General features: G+C 37.6%; 1 protein-coding gene across 32 annotated transcripts in view; it reads right to left on the bottom strand.

Moving 5' to 3' along the window:
* Nucleotides 1-20,883, bottom strand: part of WDPCP (WD repeat containing planar cell polarity effector) — a 559,060-nt gene that overhangs the window by 57,060 nt on the left and 481,117 nt on the right. For 30 of the 32 annotated variants that reach the window (XR_013526575.1, XR_013526576.1, XM_035272444.3 and 27 more), the window contains one exon: nucleotides 12,767-12,929. Coding sequence is in view for 29 of the 32 variants with exons in the window: in XM_035272444.3 (XP_035128335.1) it covers nucleotides 12,767-12,929 (163 nt within the window). In the remaining 3 variants the exon portion in view is untranslated. Of the gene's footprint in view, nucleotides 1-12,766; nucleotides 12,930-20,883 lie in introns of those variants that run through there. The other 2 variants (XM_035272446.3, XM_035272452.3) reach the window with 1 other exon arrangement.

Genomic DNA, 20,883 nt, shown 5'->3' with positions numbered 1-20,883 from the left:
TATGATTTTTTTCAGTTTATAATATTTTCTGATTTCCTTGAGACTGCCTCTTTGACCTAGGGATTATTTAGAAGTGTGTTAATTTCTAAGTGTTTGGAGAATTTTCTGTATTTCTTTCTGTTATTATTTCTAATTTATTCCTGTTATGGTCAGAGGACATACTTTGTTTATTCTTTTGGGTTTGTTTGATGACCCATGAATGTCTTGGTGAATGTTCATGTGTACTGCAAAAGGATGTGTGTTTTATTGTTGTTGGGTGTAATGATTTTCTGTCTACTAGTTTTTCTGTTGTTGAGAAAGGACTGATGTAGTCTCCAGCTGCAAATTTGGATTTGTCTGTTCGTATTTTGATCTCTTATCATTTTTTGCCTAATTATGTATTATGACATTCTCTTGTCAGATGCAAACACATTAGCATTGTTATACTTTCTTGATAAACTGACTTTTTCATCATCTTTTCCTTCATTCCTGGTATCTTAAAGTTTCCCTCTGGTACCATTTCCCTTGTATCTCAAGAACTTCATTTGGTAATTCTTTAATAACAAATCTACTGGAAACATATTCGCTTGGTTATCCTTCACCAAATTTGAAGTTTTCAGCTATTCTCTGTATATATATATTTTCAACATTGCATTCTTTATCCTCTCCTTCTAGGACTCTGATGTTATGAATGTTAGACCTTTTTGCATTTCCTCACAGGTCCCTTGGTTGATTTTTTAAAAAAGAGATGTTTTCTTTATTCATTGAATATTTTCAATTGATCTGTCTTCAAGTTCACTGACTTTCCTTTGTTATCTCTATCCTGCTATTATCAAACTTATCAATGAGTTAAAACATTTTGGTGGGACAGGGGGTGGGGGAGGGCCAGGCACAATGGCTCACACCTATAATACCAGCACTTTGGCAGACTGAGGTGGTTGAATCAGGAGTTCAAGACCAGCCTGGGTAACATGGTAAAACCGTGTATATACAAAAAAAAAAAAAAAAAAAGGCAAAATGTAGCAGGGCATAGCGGCATACACCTGTAATCCCAGGCGTTTGGGTGGCTGAGGCAGGAGAATCGCTTGAGTTCAGGATGTCAAGGCTGTAGTGAGCTGTGATTGTGCCACTGCAATCTAGCCTGGGAGACAGAGTGAGACCTTGTCTCAAAAAAAATTTTTTTTGGTTAATTTACTTTTAAATTCTTTATTTGTTTCTTCTTTATACCTTCTATTTCTTTTTGATCCTGTGGTTTTTGTTTGTTTGTTTTTTAAAGAGATGAGATCTCACTAGTTGCCTAGGCTATTGTCCACTCCTGGGCTTAAGTGATCTTTCTGCCTCAGTCTCCCAAGTAGCTGGGACTAAGGTGCATGCTACCATGCCCGGCTTGTTTCAGGATTTTAATGATTCTGGGAGCTCCTTAAAGTCTGTCAGATAATTCCACCATTTGTCATCTCAGTGTTGTTGTCTTTTGATGATAATCTTTTCTCATATTAGTTGAGATTTTCCTGCTGCTTTATTTATCAAGTAATTTTTTGTATCATGGACATTTTGAATATTTTAAGACTTGATCTTGTTTAAATTCTGTGATGAATGTTGATTTTCATTTAGTAAGCAATTATTATGTTTAGGTTTCAAGTTACAGTGTTCTGCTGTGAGCTATGTTATGTGTTAATTTACTTTTTGAAGTCTCTGCAGGGCTCTTTGTCATGCTGTTTTGTGTTATTTGCAGTGACGTCAGTGTGTGTACCATCCAGCAGCTAATATATAACCTGGGTGATGGTATATGTATCAGTTTAGATCTCAAAGTCTTTTTTATGCTGCTTAGAATCAGATCCACACATACATACCTTGGGGTAAGCCCTGGAGTTTATAAACAGTTCAATGGGGTTATTTTTATAAGCTTTCAAGTCTGCAATTTCCTTTGGTACTTTCTGAATCCAAGAAGCTGCATCTTTTTAGTTAACTTATGCTTCTATGTACCTCCATAGTTGCACCTGACACTAGACCATAGTTGTGGAGAACTGAAGGAAAAGACACTAGTAAATGTGCCACAGGGTCAGAGGCACCTCAAGTTCTTGTCTTCTTCCTCATTTCTTCCGTACTATTTACTTTTCAGAGTCCCCAAACAGCTGCTCCAATGTATTCTACCAATGATTTTTAGCTGCATTCAATGGGTAAGACAAGGAGGAATGTGCTTACTCCATCTTACCTGGAACCAGAGCCTGATAATCATGATTTTAAATGGGTATATAGTATCTGTTATTTAGATATACTGTAATTTAGTCATTAATTTCCCACGTAGATTTTTAGGTCACTCACTTTTATAATAACAATGTGATTAACATTTTTATGTTTATATTACAAAAATGAAATTTAAAGTTATGGCATTTTTAGGCTTCTGTTATATGCTGCTAAAATTCGTTTCTGAAAGATTGATACTGATTTACAAATTTGACCATTACAAAGAATACTGACCACAAATGATTAAAACACATAAAATGATATTTAAAAATCCATATTAGCCTCCCCTCCCCTACTATCCAAAATAGTGGCCACTACTGGGGGTTGCTGAGTTAATTTATTATTCTGAAAACTGATAGATCTAAAAAAGTTATCAACCATTTACTCTACCTTTTGGGGTAACTGAATAGTTGATAAGGAAACTTTTCTGTATAGAAGTACACAAACTTATAAATGCAGGAGGAATTACAAAATTAGAAAATCATCATTTCACAACCCCTAATAAAATAATGTAGGCAGTGTTCATCAATGATTTCAAAAACAGGTGAAAGGTTGATGGGAACTTTATAATGGAAAATTCCATTATTCAGTCTTTGTTTCACTAAAAGACATATACCTCATGTTGTGATGTAATAGGAAGCCCACAGCACCATCTACTATGCATTATTTGGGACACAAAGCAACAGTTTCCCCAAATTTTCTTATAGTACATAAGTATGAAAGCAAAATAATAAAAATTTATAAATATAGGGGATGTGCAGATGACATGTTTCTCTTGTTCCAGATGTGCAGTGTATCTCTGGGAAGAAGCATACAAAGCTTGATATACCTTGAACCATAGTTAATAGACATGATCTGTAAGCAATGTATTACATGATGGTATCAAAGTGTGTCATGCCATACTTAAGGTATTTTCTGGGGCTCTGTCATATCTGCAAAAGTCAGTCCAGCACCCTTGTCTAGCACTGTTTTCAGCTGTGCATAAAATGGTAAAGATGGAATCATCCATTATTTATAACTGTTGCATGTATATATAAATGGCACCATATTCCTTATGTTGCTTTTAACTTTCCATAATTGCCTCTCTGAAAGTTTTAATTTCTTAACCTTTTTGTCACTCCTTTTTGACACACCAAGGTACATGAACCTAGATTCAAATAATATGGCACAGAGATAATAAATAGACCCAAAGAAATAGTGAAAAACAGTAAAAGCAGAGGAGAAAGCCAAGATGGCTGAATAGGAAGAGCTCTGGAGTGCAGTTCCCGGAAACAACGCAGAAAGTGACTGATCACCAAATTTCCATATGAGTTTTTACTGCACACAGATGAGGATATTCCCAGGCCAAAAGCACCAAAGTTCCCAGCATGGCTATTTCAGCCAGCACAATGGGTCTCCGCACAAGAACTCACGCAGATCTGGGCAGCTGTTTGAACTGGCGCCTGGAATGCCTGTGAGACAGCGCCTCCCGTTCAACTGAAAAAGAGGGGGCTGAAATAGGGAGCCAGATGATTTGGCTCGGTGGGAGTCCCACTCCCACAAAGACTAGCAATCTGAAACACCCTGGATTGGGACTTTTGCAGCAAGTGCAGCTGGACCTAGAATGGTCCAGCACAGTGAGGGGAAGGGCGTCCACCATTACCAAGGCAGTTCACCACTACAGAGGCAGGCTGTGATTACCGAGGCAGTCCACCACTACTGAGGCAGTACACCAATAGCAAGGCAGTTTGCCATTACTGAGGAAATCCACCATTACCAAGGCAGTCCGCCGTTACTGAGACAGATCGCCATTACTGAGACACTTCTGACTGTACCTGTGTAAACAAAACCTCAAGGAAGTTTACATAGTAACTGAGCAGAGCCCACGACAGCTTAGCAATGCCTCTGCTGGCACACTCTGACTAGACTACCTCCTTACTGGGCAGGGCATCTCTGAAAAAAGGCAGCAGCATGACAGGAACTTATAAATAAGCCCCACCTTTCCAGGACAGAGCACCTAGGAAAAGAGGTTGCTATGCGTTCCACTGCAGCAGACTTAAATGTTCCTGCCCAGCAGCTCTGAACCAAACAATGGAGCTCCCAGAAGAGCACCTGAGCTCCTATAAGGGACAGACTGTCCGCTCAAGCAGATCCCTGACCCCCATGTATCCAAAGAGACACCTCATAAAGGAGAGTTCAGGCTGACATCTGGTGGGTATCCTTCTGGGATGAAGATAACAGAAAAAGAAACCAGCAGCAACCCTTACTGTTCTGCAGCCCCGTGCGTGAACCCCAGGCAAGCAGGGTCTGGAGTGAACCTCCAGCAGTACTGCAGCAGTGGGGCCTGACTGTTAGAAGAAAAACTAAAAAACAGAAATAGCATCAATATCAAGTAAAAGGACGTCCACTCAAAGATCCCATCAGACTCACCAACCAGAAAGACCACAGGTAGATAAATCCATGAAGATGGGAAGAAACCAGTGCAAAATTATGAAAACACCAAAAACCAGAATGCCTCTCTTCCTCCAAGGGATCACAACTCCTCACCAGCAAGGGAACAAAGCTGGATAGAGAATGAGTCTATGAATTGACAGAAACAGGCTTCAGAAAGTGAGTAATAACAAACTTCTATGAGATAAGAGAACATGTTCTAACCCAATGCAAAGAAACTAAGAACCTTGAAAAAAGGGTAGAAGAAATGCTAACAAGAATAAACAGTTTAGAGAAGAAAATAAATGACCCGATGGAGCTGAAAAACACAACACAAGAACTTCGCAAAGCATACACAAGTTTCAATAGCCAAATCGACCAAGCAGAAGAAAGGATATCAGAGAATGAAGATCAACTCAAGGAAATAAAATGAGAAGGCAAGATTAGAAAAAAAAGAGTGAAAAGAAATGAACAAAGCCTCCAAGAAATATAGGATTATGTAAAAACACCTGATCTATGTTTGATAAGTGTTCCTGAATGTGACAAAGAGAATGAATCCAAGCTGGAAAACACTCTTCAGGATATTATCCAGGAGAACTTCCCAACCCTGCAAGGCAGGCCAATATTTAAGTCTAGGAAATACAGAGAGCACCACAAAGATACTCCTAAAGAAGGGCAACCCCAAGGCACATAATCATCAGATTCACCAGGGTTGAAATGAAGGAAAAAATTCTAAGGGCAACCAGAGAGAAAAATTGGCTTCCCACAAAGGGAAGCCCATCACAGCAGATCTCTTGGCAGAACCCCTACAAGCTAGAAGAGAGTGGGGGCCAATATTCAACATCCTAACTTTTAACCTAGAATTTCATATCCAGCCAAACTAAGCTTCATAAGCGAAGAAGAAATAAAATCCTTTACAAACAAGCAATTGCTCAGACATTTCATCACCACCAGGCTTGCCTGTCAAGAGCTCCTGAAAGCAGCACTAAACATGGAAAGGAACAACCAATACCAGCCGCTCCAAAAATGTACCATTTGGTAAAGAGCATCGACACAGTAAGAAACTGTGTGAACTAATGGGTAAAACAACCAGCTAGCATCAAAATGGCAGGATCAAATTCACACATAACAATATTAACCTTAAATGTAAATGGGCTAAATGCACCAATCAAAAGACACAGACTGGCAAATTGGATAAAAAGCCAAAACCCATCAGTGTGCTGTATCCAGGAAACCCATCTCACATGTAAGGATACACAAAGACTCAAAATAAGTAAATGGAGGAAGATTTACCAAGCAAATGCAGAACAAAAAAAAGCAGGAGTTGGAATTCTTGTCTCTGATAAAATAGACTTTAAAGCAACAAAGATCAAGAGAGACAAAGAAGGACATTACATAATGGTAAAAGGACCGATACAACAAGAAGAGCTAACGATCCTAAATATATATGGACCCAATACAGGAGCACCCAGATACGTAAGGCAATTTCTTCATGACTTACAAAGAGACTTAGACTCCCACACAATAATAGTGGGAGACTTTAACACTCCACTGTCAATATTAGACAGATCAACCAGACAGAAAATCAACAAGGATATCCAGGACTTGAACTCAGACCTGGAACAAGCAAACCTGATACACATTTACAGAACTCTCCACGCCAAATCCACAGAATATACATTCTTCTCAGCACCACATCACACCTATTCGAAAATTGACCACATAATTAGAAGTAAATCACTCCTCAGCAAAAGCAAAACAATGGAAATCATGACAAACAGTCTCTCAGACCACAGTGCAATTAAGTTAGAACTCAGAATTCAGAAACTAACTCAGAACTGCACAGCTTCATGGAAACTGAACAACTGGCTCTTGAATGTTGACTGGATAAACAATGAAATGAAGGCAGAAATAAAGAAGTTCTTCAAAACCAACGAGAACAAAGACACAACATACCAGAATCTCTGGGACACATTTAAAGCAGTCTCTAGAGGAAAATATATAGCAATAAGTGCCCACATGAGAATAAAGGAGAGATCCAAAATTGACACCCTGTAGTCAAAATTGAAAGAGCTAGAGAAGCAAGATCAAAAAAAGTCAAAACCTAGCAGAAGACAAGAAATAACTAAGATCAGAGCAGAACTGAAGGAGATAAGAGACACAAAAAACCCTTCAAAAAATCAATAAATCCAGGAGCTGGTTTTTCAAAAAGATCAACAAAACAGACAGACCACTAGCCAGATTAATAAAAAAGAAAAGAGAGAATAACCAAATAAACGCAATAAAAAACGATAAAGGGGAAATCACCACAGATCCCACAGAAATTCAAACCATCATCAGAGAATATTACAAACAACTCTATGCACATAAACTAGTAAACCTGGAAGAAATGGATAAATTCCTGGACACTTGCCTCCTCCCAAGCCTAAGCCAGGAAGAAGTCAAAACCCTGAATAGACCAATAACAAGGTCTGAAGTTGAGGCAGCAATTAAGAGCCTACCACACAAAAAAAGCCCAGGTCCAGATGGGTTCACAGCCAAATTCTACCAGACACACAAAGAGGAACTGTTACCATTCCTTCTGAAACTATTCCAAATAATCCAAAAAGAGGGAATCCTTCCCAAATCATTTTATGAGACCAACATCATCCTGATACCAAAACCTGGCAGAGACTCAACAAGAAAAGAAACCTTCAGGCCAATATCCATGATGAACATAGACACAAAAAATTTCAATAAAATACTGGCAAGCTGATTGCAACAGCATATCAAAAAGCTTATCCACCATCAAGTAGGATTCATCCTGGGGATGCAAGGCTGGTTCAACATGTGCAAGTCTATAAACATAATTCACCACATAAACAGAACCAAAGACAAAAACCACATGATTATCTCCATTGATGCAGAGAAGGCCTTTGACAAAATTCAACAACCATTTATGCTAAAAACCCTTAATAAACTAGGTATCGACGGAACGTATCTCAAAATAAAAACTATGACAAACCAACAGCCAATATCATACTGAATGGGTAAAAACTTGAAGCATTCCCTTTGAAATCTGGCACTAGACAAGGAAGCCCTTTCTCACCACTCCTATTCAATATAGTACTGGAAGTTCTAGCCAGAGCAATCAGGCAAGAAAAAAAATAAAGGATATTCAAATAGGAAAGGAGGAAGCCAAATTGTCTCTATTTGGAGATGACATGATAGTATATCTAGAAGACCCCATCGTCTCAGCCCAAAATCTCCTGAAACTGATAAGCAACTTCAGCAAAGTCTCAGGATATAAAATCGATGTGCAAAAATCGCAAGCATTCCTATACACCAATAACAGACTTAAAGAGAGCCAAATCAAGAACAAACTGCCATTCACAATTGCTACAAAGAGAATAAAATACCTAGGAATACAACTAACAAGGAACATAAAGGACCTCTTCCAGGAGAACTACAAACCACTGCTCAACAAAATAAGAGAGGACACAAACAGATGGAGAAGCATTCCATGTTCATGGTTAGGAAGAATCAATATCGTGAAAATGGCCATTCTGCCCAAAGTAATTTACAGATTCAATGCTATCCCCATCAAGCTACCAATGACCTTCTTCATGGAACTGGAAAAAACCACCTTAAACTTCATATGGAACCAAAAGAGAGCCTGCATAACCAAGTCAATTCTAAGCAAAAAGATCACACTGGGAGGCATCACACTACTGGACTTCAAACCATACTACAAGGATACAGTAATCAAAACAGCATGGTACTGGTACCAAAACAGGGATATAGACCAATGGAACACAACAGAGGCATCGGAGGCAACACAACATACCTACAACCATACAATCTTTGACAAACCTGACAAAAACAAGCAATGGGGAAAGGATCCCCTGTTTGATAAATGGTGTTGTGATAACTGGCTAGCTATGTGCAGAAAGCAGAAACTGGACCCCTTCCTGACACCTTACACTAAAATTAACTCCAGATGCATTAAAGACTTAAACATAAGACCTAACACCATAAAAACCCTAGAAGAAATTCTAGGCAAAACCATTCAGGACACAGGAGTAGGCAAGGGCTTCATGACCAGAACACCAAAAGCATTGGCAACATAAGCCAAAATAGACAAATGGGACCTAATCAAACTCCACAGGTTCTGCATGGCAAAAGAAACAGTCATTAGAGTGAATTGGCAACCAACAGAATGGGAAAAAATTTTTGCAGTTTACCATCTGACAAAGGGCTGATATCCAGAATTTACAAAGAACTCAAACAGATTTATAAGAACAAAACAAACAAGCCCATTCAAAAGTGGGCAAAGGATATGAACAGACACTTTACAAAAGAAGACATACATGAGGCCAACAAACATATGAAAAAATGCTCATCATCACTGGTCATTAGAGAAATGCAAATCAAAACTACATTGACATATCATCTCACACCAGTTAGAATGGTGATCATTAAAAAATATGGAGACAACAGATGCTGGAGAGGATGTGGAGAAATACGAACACTTTTACACTGCTCGTGGGAGTGTAAATTAGTTCAACCATTGTGGAAGACAGTGTGGTGATTCCTCAAGGATCTAGAAATAGAAATTCGATTTAACCCAGCAATCCCATTACTGGGTATATATCCAAAGGACTATAAATCGTTCTACTATAAGGACACATGCACACGAATGTTCATTGCAGCACTGTTTACAATAGCAAAGACCTGGAATCAACCCAAAAGCCCATTGATGATAGACTGGACAGGGAAAATGTGGCATATATACACCATGGAATATTATGCAGCAATCAAAAAGGATGAGTTCGTGTCCTTTGTAGGGAGATGGATGAACCTGGAGAACATCATTCTCAGCAAACTGACACAAGAACAGACAATGAACTACTGCATGTTCTCACTCATAGGTGGGTGTTGAAAATGAGAACACATGGACACAGGGAGGGGAGCACCACACACTGGGGTCTGTCGGGGGGAATAGGGGAGGGACAGCAGGGGGGGTGGGGAGTTGGGGAGAGATAGCATGGGGAGAAATGCCAGATATAGGTGAAGGGGAGGAAGGCAGCGAATCACACTGCCACGTGTGTACCTATGCAACTATCTTGTATGTTCTTCACATGTACCCCAAAACCTAAAATGCAATTAAAAAAACAAAACAAAACTGAAGACCAGCCTGGGCAACATAGGAAAACCCCATCTCTAGAAGCAAATACAAAAAATTAGCTGCATGTGGTTGTCCCATACAGAAATTAGGCTGGGCACTGGTGGCTCATGCCTGTAATCCCAGCACTTTGGGAGGCAGAGGCAGGCGGATCACAAGGTCAGGAGCCCATCCTAGCCAACATGGTGAAACGCTGTCTATACTAAAAATAAAAAAAATTTAGCTGGGTGTGGTGGCGCATGCCTGTAATCCCCGCTACTCGGGAGGCTGAGGCAGGAAAATTGCTTGAACCAGATAGTTGGAGACTGCAGTGAGCCAAGATTGCACCACTGCACTCCAGCCTGGGGACAGAGTGAAACTCTGTCTCAAAAAAAAAAAAAAAAAAGGTAGCCTGGCATGGCAGCATGTGCCTGTAATTGCAGTTGCTTGGGAGGCTGAGGTGGGAAAATCACTGGAGCCTGGGAGGTCCAGGCTGCAGTAAGCCATGACTGTACCACTGCACTCCAGATTGGGTGACAGAGTGAGATCCTGCCCCAAAAATAAAAAAATAAAGAGGAAAGACTACTAGGTAGCTGAAGATAATAGCAGTCACCTATGTTCTATTTCCCACTACTTCTTTTATAAACAATACAGAACATTATAAAAGGAGAAATGAAACTACATGACAATCATGTTCTTAGCATGACTTGAAGACAGCAAATGTCCATTCTGCAAAATAATTGTAAATAAAATGGAAAAAAAAAAACACCAAATGCCAGTGCAGGATCTCTCTAGCTCCTGATACTCTGGTACACTGGAGCATGGACTATAAGGAAGAGGCTATAAAGTACCATGCAATTTGAAGAGGCAGTTTTCAAAAAGAATAGCTTCTGAGGGGGAAGGCAGAAAGAGAGGGGCACTTTTGGCATTTGGGTGTGAAGTAAGGAACAAGCATAAAGAGGAAAATACCAGACAAGAGAAAGACAAAAAATGAGAGGTCCTAAAATCCCATCAAGAATTTGTGGGCCGGGCGAGGTGGCTCACACCTGTAATCTCAGCACTTTGGGAGGCCAAGGTGGGTGGATAACCTGAAGTCAGGAGTCAAGACCAGCCTGGCCAACATGGTGAAACCCCATCTCTACTAAAAATACAAAAAAAAATGTAGCCAGGCATGGTGGCGGGCACCTGTAATCCCAGCAGAATTGTGTGAACCCGGGAGGTGGAGGTTGTAGTGAGCTGAGGTCGAGCCACTGCACTCCAGCCTGGGCAACCAGAGTGAAACTCTGTCTCAAAAAGGAAAAGGAAAAATGATTGTAGAAAGCTTAAGTAGCCCCTTTTTGTTTTTCTCATCTCCAGGATCTCTCTGTTGAATTTTTGGCTGGTTTGCCATTCTGTCACTTGCCCTAATCAAGCGAGCAGAATCATTTCCTATCAAGTTTGTCACTTTTACTGACAACTGTTTGCTACTTTTATTTGACAATGCTGTTAGGCAGAGTTTTTCCACCCTCAGCTCCAAATCAAGTCAACTGTTGGTTTTCAAAGCCAGTCCTACCTAGTTTGAGGATGGGCAGGAAGATGGAAGCAGCTTGAGGCAAAAAAATGAGACTTCTACTTTATTACTACAAGTTCAGCAATTTTGCATGAATAAATGCTTCTCAATTTGTTTGCCTTTGATTTCCAGAGCCCAGCAATGGTGGCTTTGTCTAGTTTTATATTTGTTTCTTGGGGAGAGGATTTACTGATATCCAAATAAACACTTTCTTACTTGGAAATCCTCCCCCTCTTTATTTGCTGTTAACCTGTATAGTTTGAGATATTTTTCTTGAAGGTATTATAGGTGGGTATGTATAATTCATATATATGATTTTTTTAATGTGGCCTCTTTACAATGACTGAAAATAGGATCCTCAAAAGCAGGAAGGTTATCCATAAACCAGGGACCAAATCTGACCCACTGCCTACTTTAATTATAAATAAAGTTTTCTTCTAACACAGAGACTCTCATTCATTTATATATTGTCTGTGGCCACTTTGTCTTACTGTAACAGCAGGACTGAGTAGTTGCAAAAGTGTTTGTGTGGCCTGCAAAGCCTAAAATTTTTGCTGTCTGGCCCTTTACACAAAAAGCTTTCTGACCCTTGCTTGAGAGAATCATTATCATAATTAATATTATAATTATCACTGTAAATAACATTACTTTTGTCTAGTTTTTTTTTTTTTTTTTTGAGACAGAGTTTCGCTCTTCTTACCCAGGCTGGAGGGCAATGGCGCGATCTCGGCTCATTGCAACCTCCGCCTCCTGGGTTCAGGCAATTCTCCTGCCTCAGCCTCCTGAGTAGCTGGGATTACAGGCACGTGCCACCACGCCCAGCTAAGTTTTGTATTTTTAGTAGAGACGGGTTTTCACCATGTTGACCAGGATAGTCTTGATCTCTTGACCTCGTGATCCACCCACCTCGGCCTCCCAAAGTGCTGGGATTACAGGTGTGAGCCACTGTGCCCGGCCTACTTTTGTCTAGTTTTTAAATTTCATATTTCTTCTTTATCTTCTCAGTAACCCTATGTAGCAAACTGGACAGATATTTGAACTATCATCTATCAGATTTCAAAAACCAATGGTCAACTTACATTAAAGAAATATGATTATATAAATTATAATTCAAACTACATATTCTAAAAAATTAATGTTTATTAAAGGTAATCTAACAATCCTAGAATTAAATAACTGAATACAAACAGAATTCAGTATGTCATAGTAATTTCATTTTGGCCTAGAATAGCATTTATTGCAGCAATATTATTTTTATAGTCACTTTTGCCATTCATTATGCTTGCTCTGAATGACCAAACTACTGCAAAGTCTGAGCTGTGAGAAAATGCACACCTTTCCCCTTGACATTTTGAAATACTCTTGCTTTGCTATTAGTTCAAAATTGAACAGGTAATACTAAATACTTTACGGAGCAATTTCCTGAATTCAACATTTCTTACTTGTTAGAAGAGCCATTCAGTTTTCTTTGTCGTACAGTATGTTGGTGGGAGGAACCAGAGGGAGAGAGGTTATCTGGAAATGAGTCTTCCACTTGAGGTGCTAAAGACAGGCCAGCAAAAGCTTCATTTAGTATATCCCCTCTGTCCAAGGGCCCCAGCAGTTCTGTTAAAAACGATTAATATATAAGTTAAATACTAAGTACAATTTCTGTAACTCCCTCATAAGTAAGATTACAGAACAACTTTCACATATCCCAGTGGAACTTTTCTCTTGATTCTGTCAATTTGAAAATCTCGTTGTCCCAGTCTCCTATGACTTCCGACATTCTTATACTTACTTCAGCCAGGGGAGTTTGATAATAGAATCATGAATGTTTTCAAGCTCAGATTTAAAAAAATTCATGTATACCTTGCTTATATATGGTGTTTTTAACCAGCATATTATTAATTAAAAGTTTTTTTTGTTTTTAGCCAATTACTGGAATATTTATCTTAGACTGTTGCAAAAAGTGATTTTACTCTTTCACATATAGCAAACAATTTGAAAAGAAAAGAAAAATATTTTTCCCAATATTTGCTTTCAATTAGCATTTTAAATTTTATAGGAAGATATATATACTCCCATATCTTAGAGCTATACAGAGGTGTATATAGAGAGACTGGCAAGTTTGACAGGGCATTGTTTAAAAACATATTCTGAAACATAATGAAGCTATGAAAAATATATATTTTTTAAGAAATATAAACCTTATTAAGAAACAAACAAAAACCTCTTAGGACTACTGTGTTTGTATTTAAAGATTTTTAACTTATGGAAAAACCGTAATTTTTACCATCTTAAACATTTTAAAGCATACCATTCAATAGTGTTAAGTATATTCATATTGTTGTGAGGCAAATCTCCAGAACTTTTTTATCTTGCAAAACTAAAACTGCACCCATTGTACAATTCTGCTTTTGCCCCTCCCATGCCAGATAACCAACATTTTATTTTCTGTTTATATGAATTTGGTAACTTTACATCTTGTATAAGTGCTATCATACAGTATTTGTGTTTTTGTTACTGGCTTATTTCACTTAGCATAATGTCCTCAAGGTTTATCTGTGTTGTAGTATATGACAAGATTTCTTCCTTTTTAAGACTGAATAGTAAGCCATTTTATGTATATACCATGCTTTGTTTTTCCATTCTCTGTCTATTGACATTTGGGTTGCTTCCACCTCCTAGCCATTGTGAATAATGCTGCTATGAGCATGGATGTGCTAATATATCTGAGACCCTGCTATCAGTGCTTTTGAACATATACTCAGAAGGAAGATTGTCATATCATACAGTGGATCTATTTTTAAATTTTTGAGGAAACATTATACTAATTCATTGTGGTTCACCGTTTTACAATCCTACCAACAATGCTCAAAGATTCTAATTTCTCCAAATCCTTGACAAAGCTTGTTATTTTCTGTTTTTTTTTTAAACTAGTTATCCTAATGGATGTGAAGTGCTACCTCACAGTTTTGATTTGCATTTCTCTAATGATAAGTGATACTGAGCTTATCATTTCATATGCTTGTTGGTCATTTGTATACCTTCATTGAAGAAATGTGGATTCAAGTCCCTTGTCCTTTTTTTCTTTGAGACAGAGTCTCATTCTGTTGCCCAGGCTGGAGTACAGTAGCACAATCATGGCTCACTACAGCTTTGACCTGTTGGGCTCAGGTGATCCTCCCACCTCAACCCTCTGAGTAGCTGGGACTACAGGTGCGTGCCACAATGAATCACTCATTTAGAAAAACATTATTGTATAATAGAGGGGCTTTCACTAGGTTGCCCAGGCTGGTCTTGAACTCCTGGGCTCAAGAAATCTTCCCATTTCCTGTGGTGGCTCTTGCCCGTAATACTGCTTCCCAAAGTGCTGGGATTACAGGCCTGAGCCATAGCACCCAGCCCCCTTGCCCATTTTTAATTAGGTTGATTTTGTTCTCAAGTTGTAGGAGCTCTGTATGTAGTCTAGATGTTATGAGCTATATGATTTGCAAATATTTTCTCCAATTCCATAGCCTGTCTTTTCACTTTATTGGTACTTTAATGTGTCCTTTAATGCAGAAAAGTTTTTAAGTTGGATTAAGACCCATTTGTAGTCCCATTTGCCTATTTTGCTTTTGTTGCCTGTCCTTTTGGTGTCATACACATTAAATCATCATATCCAATTTCATGAAGATTTTATGTTTTCTTCTAGAAGTTTTATATGTTTGTTTCTTATGTTTAGGTCTTTAATTCATTTTGAGTTAATTTTTGTTTATGGTGTAACATAAGGTCCAACTCGTTCTTTTGCATGGGGATATCCATTTGTTGCAGAGATAGTTCTTTTTCCATTGAGAAGTCTTGACATTTGTCAAAAATTGTTTTACCATACAGTTAAAGGTTTATATCTGGGGTCTCAATTCTGTTCATTCCTATTGGTCTTTATGTCTGCATTTATGCTAGTACTAAATGTTTACTGTAGCCTTGTAATATGTTTTGAAATCAGAAAGTGTCAGGCCTATAACTTTTTCCTTTTTCAATATTGTTCTGGCTATTCAGCATACCTTGAGATTTCATATGAACTTGTAAATGGATTTTTCAATATTTCCAAAGATGCCATTGGGATTTTGATAGGGATTGCACCAAATTGGTAGATTACCTTGGGCAATATTGACATTTTAACAACATGAAGTCTTCCAATCCATGGACATGGGAGGTCTTACAATTTATTTGTGTCTTTAATACCTATCAGCAGGGTTTCTACTTTTAAGTATGTTAGTCTTTTACCTCCTTGGTTAAGCTTATTTCAAACTATTTTATTCTTTTTGATGCTATTGTAAATGAAATTGTTTTCTTACTACCCTTTGCAGATTGCTCATTGTTAGTGTATAGAAATGCAATGGATTTTTGCATGTTGACTTGTATCTTGCAGCTTTGCTGAATTCAATTATTCTGAAGTTTTAAAATGGGATCTTTAGGGCTTTCTGCATAGGAGATTAAGTCAACTAAAAGCAGAGACAATTTTACTTCCTTTCTGATTTTGGTGCCTTTTATTTCACTTTCATAATTGCTTTGACTAGGACATTCCAGTACTATGTTAAATAGAAGGGTGAAAGCAGGCATCTTTGTCTTGTTCTTGATTTTAGAGGAAGGGCTTTCAGTTTTTCACCACTGAAATTGATGTCAGCTATTGTCTTTTCATGTATTGCCTTTATTGTGTTGAGTTATTAATGGTTTCCTTATATCCTAGTTTGAGCGTTTTTCACATGAAACAACATCAAATTTTGTCAAATGCTTTTTTGTGTGTATCAGTTAAGATGATTATGTTCTCATCTTTCATTCTGTTAATGTGATTAGAATGATTTTCTTACATCAAACCATCCTTTACAGCAATACATTTTACTCAATCATGGTATATGATCTTTTTACTGTGCCTAAGAATTTGGTTGTCTAGTATTTTGTTAAGGACTTTTACACCAATATTTATCAAGAATGTTGGTCTGTAGTTTTCTTTGACTTCATCTGGCTTTGTTATTAGGGTAATGCTGGCCTTATATAGTGAATTTGGGATTTTCCCTTCTTTTAATTTTTTTTGGAAGAGTTTGAGGAGAATGGGTGTTAATTCTTCTTTAAATATTAGCTAGAATATTCTAAAGAAGACATGAGGTCTTGGGTTTTTCTTTGTGTGGGATATTGGTTACTGATTCAATCTCTTTAATAATTTTAAGTTTGTCCAGATTATTTAATTCTTCATTATCCAATCTTGGTTGGTTGTGTGTTTAAAAGATTTTGTCCATTTATATAATTTTTCCAGTTTGTTGGCATACAAGTGTTTGTAGTATTTTCTTACAATCCTCTTTACTGTATGTGGTATTGGCTGTAATATCCCCTCTTTCACTTCTAATTTTCGTTATGTGAGTCTTCTCTCTTTTTTTTAAAATTACTATACCTAATAATTGGTCAGTTTTTTAGATATTTTGGAAAAAACCACCTCTTAAGTTTTGCTGATTTTTTTCTATTGCTTTTGTTTTCTTTATTTCATTAATCTCTGCTCTAAACTGTATTATTTTCTTTCTTCTGTTAACTTTGGGTTTAGTTGTTTCTTTAATTTCTTAAGGTGCAAAGTTAGGTTGTTAATTTTTGATCTTTCTTCTTTTTTAATGTAAACACATAGCCATAAACTTCTGTTTGTGTTCACTGCATTTCACAAGTTTGGGCACTGATATGGCTTGGATGTCCCCTCCAAATCTCATGTTGAGATGTAATCCCTAGTGTTGGAGGTGGGACGTTGTATTAGGCTATTCTTGCATCACTATAAAGAAATACCAGACAACCTGAGCAATATGGTAAAACCCCATTTCCACAAAAAGTACAAAAATTAACTAGGCGTGGTAGCTCATGCCTGTAGTAACAGTTACTCAGGAATTTGAGGCTGGAGAATCACTTGACTAGGGAAACAGAGGCTGCAGTGAGCTAAAACTGCACCACTGCACTGGAGGTGGGGTGACAGAGTGAGACCCAGTCAGAGAGAGAGAGAGAGATATATAAGAGAGAGAGAGAGAAAGAGATCAGAGAGAGAGAGAGAGACTCAGTAATTTATAAAGAAAAGAGGTTTAATTGGCTTATGGTTCTGTAGGCTGTACATGCATGGTGCTGGCATCTGCTCGGCTTCTAGGGAGGACTCAGGGAGCTTTTGCTCATGGCGGAAGGTAAAATGGAAGGTGATTGGATCATGGGGGCAGATTTCTCATGAATGGTTTAGCAGCATCTCCTTGGTGCTGTCTTTGGAATAGTGAGTTCTCATGTGAACTGACTGTTTAAAAATGTGTGGCACCTCCTCCTTCTCTATCCTTCCTTTGCTCTTCTCATTTTACCTTCTGCCATGAGCAAAAGCTCCCTGAGGTCTGCTCAGAAGCTGAGAAGATGCCAGCACTGTGCTTGTAGAGCCTGCAGAAATGTGAACCAAGAAAACTTACTTTCTTTATAAATTACCCAGTCTTGAGTATTCTCTTATAGCAAAGAATGGCCTAACACAAGAACATTGTTTTGATTTTCATTTGTCTCAAGGGGTTTTCCAATTTCCCTTGTGATTTCTTCTCTGACCTGTTAAGAGTGCATTGCTTAATTTTCAGGTATTTGTGAGTTTTCCAGTTTTCCTTCTGTTGTTGATGTCTAGTGTCATTTCACTTTAATCAGAGAAGGTATTTTCTATGATTGCAGTCTTTTAAAAATTGTTAAGACTTGTTTTTTGGTCTTCACATGGTCTATTTTGGAGAATGTTCCATGTGCACTTGAAAAGAACGTGTTTCTTGCAGTTGAGGAGTGAGTGTTCTGTATACGTTCTGTTCTTTACAAAGACCTGGAGGTCATTATCTTAAGTAAAATAACTCAGAAACCCAAAAGTCAAATACTGTATTTTCTCATTTATAAGTAGGAACTAAATACTGTGAACACATGGAAATAGAGTGTAGAATAATAGACACTGCAGTCTCAGAACAGTGGAAGGGTGGTAAGTGTGTTGTTAAAGACCTCTGTTACTTTTTTTTTTTTTGGTTTGCATTTAAGGAGTATAGTCCTTGTAAGTACTTGTAAATGCAGTTTTGTTATATGGATATACTGTGTAGTGCTAAAGTCTGGCCATTTAGTGTAGCCACCATCTGAATAGTATACATGATATCCATTAATTTATTTGTCATCCTTTACCCACCTCCTACTTTATTGCATCTCCAGTGTCTATTATTCCATACTCTGTGTCCACATGTACATACTATTTAGCTCTCACTTGTAAGTGATAACATGTGTTGTTGACTTTCTGTTTCTGAGTTATTTCACTTAAGATTATAGCCTCCAGTTCTATCCATGTTGCTGCAAAAGATGATTTTATTCTTTTCTATGGCTGAGTAGTATTTCATTGCACATATATACCACATTTTCTTTATCCAGTCCTTCACCGATGTACACATAGGTGATTCCAGATCTTTGCTACTGTGAATAGCTCAGTGATAAACAGATGAGTGCAGGTATCCTTTTGATCTAATTATTTCTTTCCCTTTGGGTAGATACCCAGTAGTAGGATTGCTGGTTCCAATGGCAGTTTTATTTTCAATTCTATGAGAAATCTCCATATGGTTTTTCATACAGGTTGTACTAATTTACATTCCCACTAACAGTGCATAAGTATTCCATTTTCTCTGCATTCTTCCAACATCTGTTATTTTTTAAAAGTTTTATTAAGTTATTCTGACTTATGTGAAATATGTTATTATTTTTAATTTGCATTTCTCTCATGGTTAGTGATGTTAATCATTATTCATAAGCAGGTTAGCCATTTGTGTTTTCTTTTGAAAAATATCAATGTTCTTTGCCCATTCAATAGTGTAGGAGGTGGGTAAAAGATAAAAAAAGAATTTATGTGCTTTGTTTTTGATGTTGTTGAGTTGTTTGAGTTCCTCGTATATTAGTCCCTTGCTGTAAGCAGTTTAAAGGTTTTCACTCATTCTGCAGGTTGTCTGTTCTCATATTTCTTTTGCTGTGCAGAAGTGCTTTAGTTTAATTAAGTCCCATTTGTCTATTTGTGTTTTTATTGCATTTACTTTTGAGGTCTTAGTCATAAATTGTTCGTTTAGGCCAATGTCCAGAGGAATTTTCCTTAGGTTTTCCTCTAGTATTGTTATAGTTATATTTAAGCCTTTAAATGATCTTGAGTTGGTTTGTAGATGGTGAGAGAAGTCCAGTTTCATTCTTCTGCACAGGTAATCCAATTTTCCCAGCACCACTTAGTGTAAAGGATTTCCTTTCCTCAGGGTATGTTTTTGTTGACATTGTCAAAGATCAGTTGGCTTTAAGGTATATGGCTTCGTTTCTGAGTTCTTTATTGTGTTACATTGATCTATGTGTCTGTTTTTATATCAATACCATGCTGTTTTGGTTACTATAGGCTTGTAGTATAATTTGAAGTCAGATACTGTGATGCCTCCAGCTTTGTTCTTTTTGCTTACAATTACTTTTAATATTCAAGCTCTTTTTTCATTCCACATGAATTTTGTGATTGTTTTTTTGAATTCTGTGAAAAATTACATTTTAAAAATAGGAACTGCATTTAATTTCTAAATACTTTGGGTAGTATGGTTGTTTTAATGATACTAATTTTTCTGATCTGCAAACATGGTTAGTTTTTTTTTTTTTTTTTTTAATTTTTTATTGGATTATAGGTTTTGGGGTACATGAGCAGAGCATGCAAGACAGTTGCGTAGGTACACACATGGCAGTGTGCTTTGCTTTTCTTCTCCCCTTCACCCACATTTGGCATTTCTCCCCAGGTTATCCCTCCCCACCTCCCCCTCCCACTGGCCCTCCCCTTTTCCCCCCAATAGACCCCAGTGTTTAGTACTCCCCTCCCTGTGTCCATGTGTTCTCATTTTTCATCACCCACCTATGAGTGAGAATATGTGGTGTTTCATTTTCTGTTCTTGTGTCAGTTTGCTGAGGATGATGTTTTCCAGATTCATCCATGTCCCTACAAACGACACGAACTCATCATTTCTGATTGCTGCATAATATTCCATGGTGTATATGTGCCACATTTTTCCAATCCAGTCTATTATCAATGGGCATTTGGGTTGATTCCAGGTCTTTACATGGGAAGTTTTTCCATTTGTTCGTGTCATGTAGGATTTCTGTTATCAATGTTTTGTAGCTTTCTTTGTAAAGATCTGTCACCCCCTTGTTTAAATATATTACTAAATATTTACTTTCACTATTGTACTTCTTGATTTGGTTCTCAATTTGTTTGTTGTTAATGTATAGAAATGCCACTGATTTTTGTAAATTGATTTCATATTCTGAAACTTTACTGAATTTATTTATGAAATCTAGGACTCTTTAGGATTTTCTAGGTATAAGATCATATGAGCAAACAGATAAGTTGAGTTCATCTTTTCCAAATTTGGATGCATTTTATTTCTTCTTTTGCCCGATTCCTCTGGCTTGGACTTCCAGTATGTTGAACAGAAGTGGTAAAAGTGGTCATTGTTGTCTTGTTCCAGTTCTTAGGGAGACAAAATTTTTCCTGTTTAGTATAATGTGTTCTGTGGGC

The sequence above is a fragment of the Callithrix jacchus genome, chromosome 14 (genome assembly GCF_049354715.1).
Source record: "Callithrix jacchus isolate 240 chromosome 14, calJac240_pri, whole genome shotgun sequence".
In the NCBI taxonomy this organism is placed as follows: Eukaryota; Metazoa; Chordata; class Mammalia; order Primates; family Cebidae; genus Callithrix; species Callithrix jacchus.
This window is presented reverse-complemented; position numbering and strand designations above follow the sequence as displayed.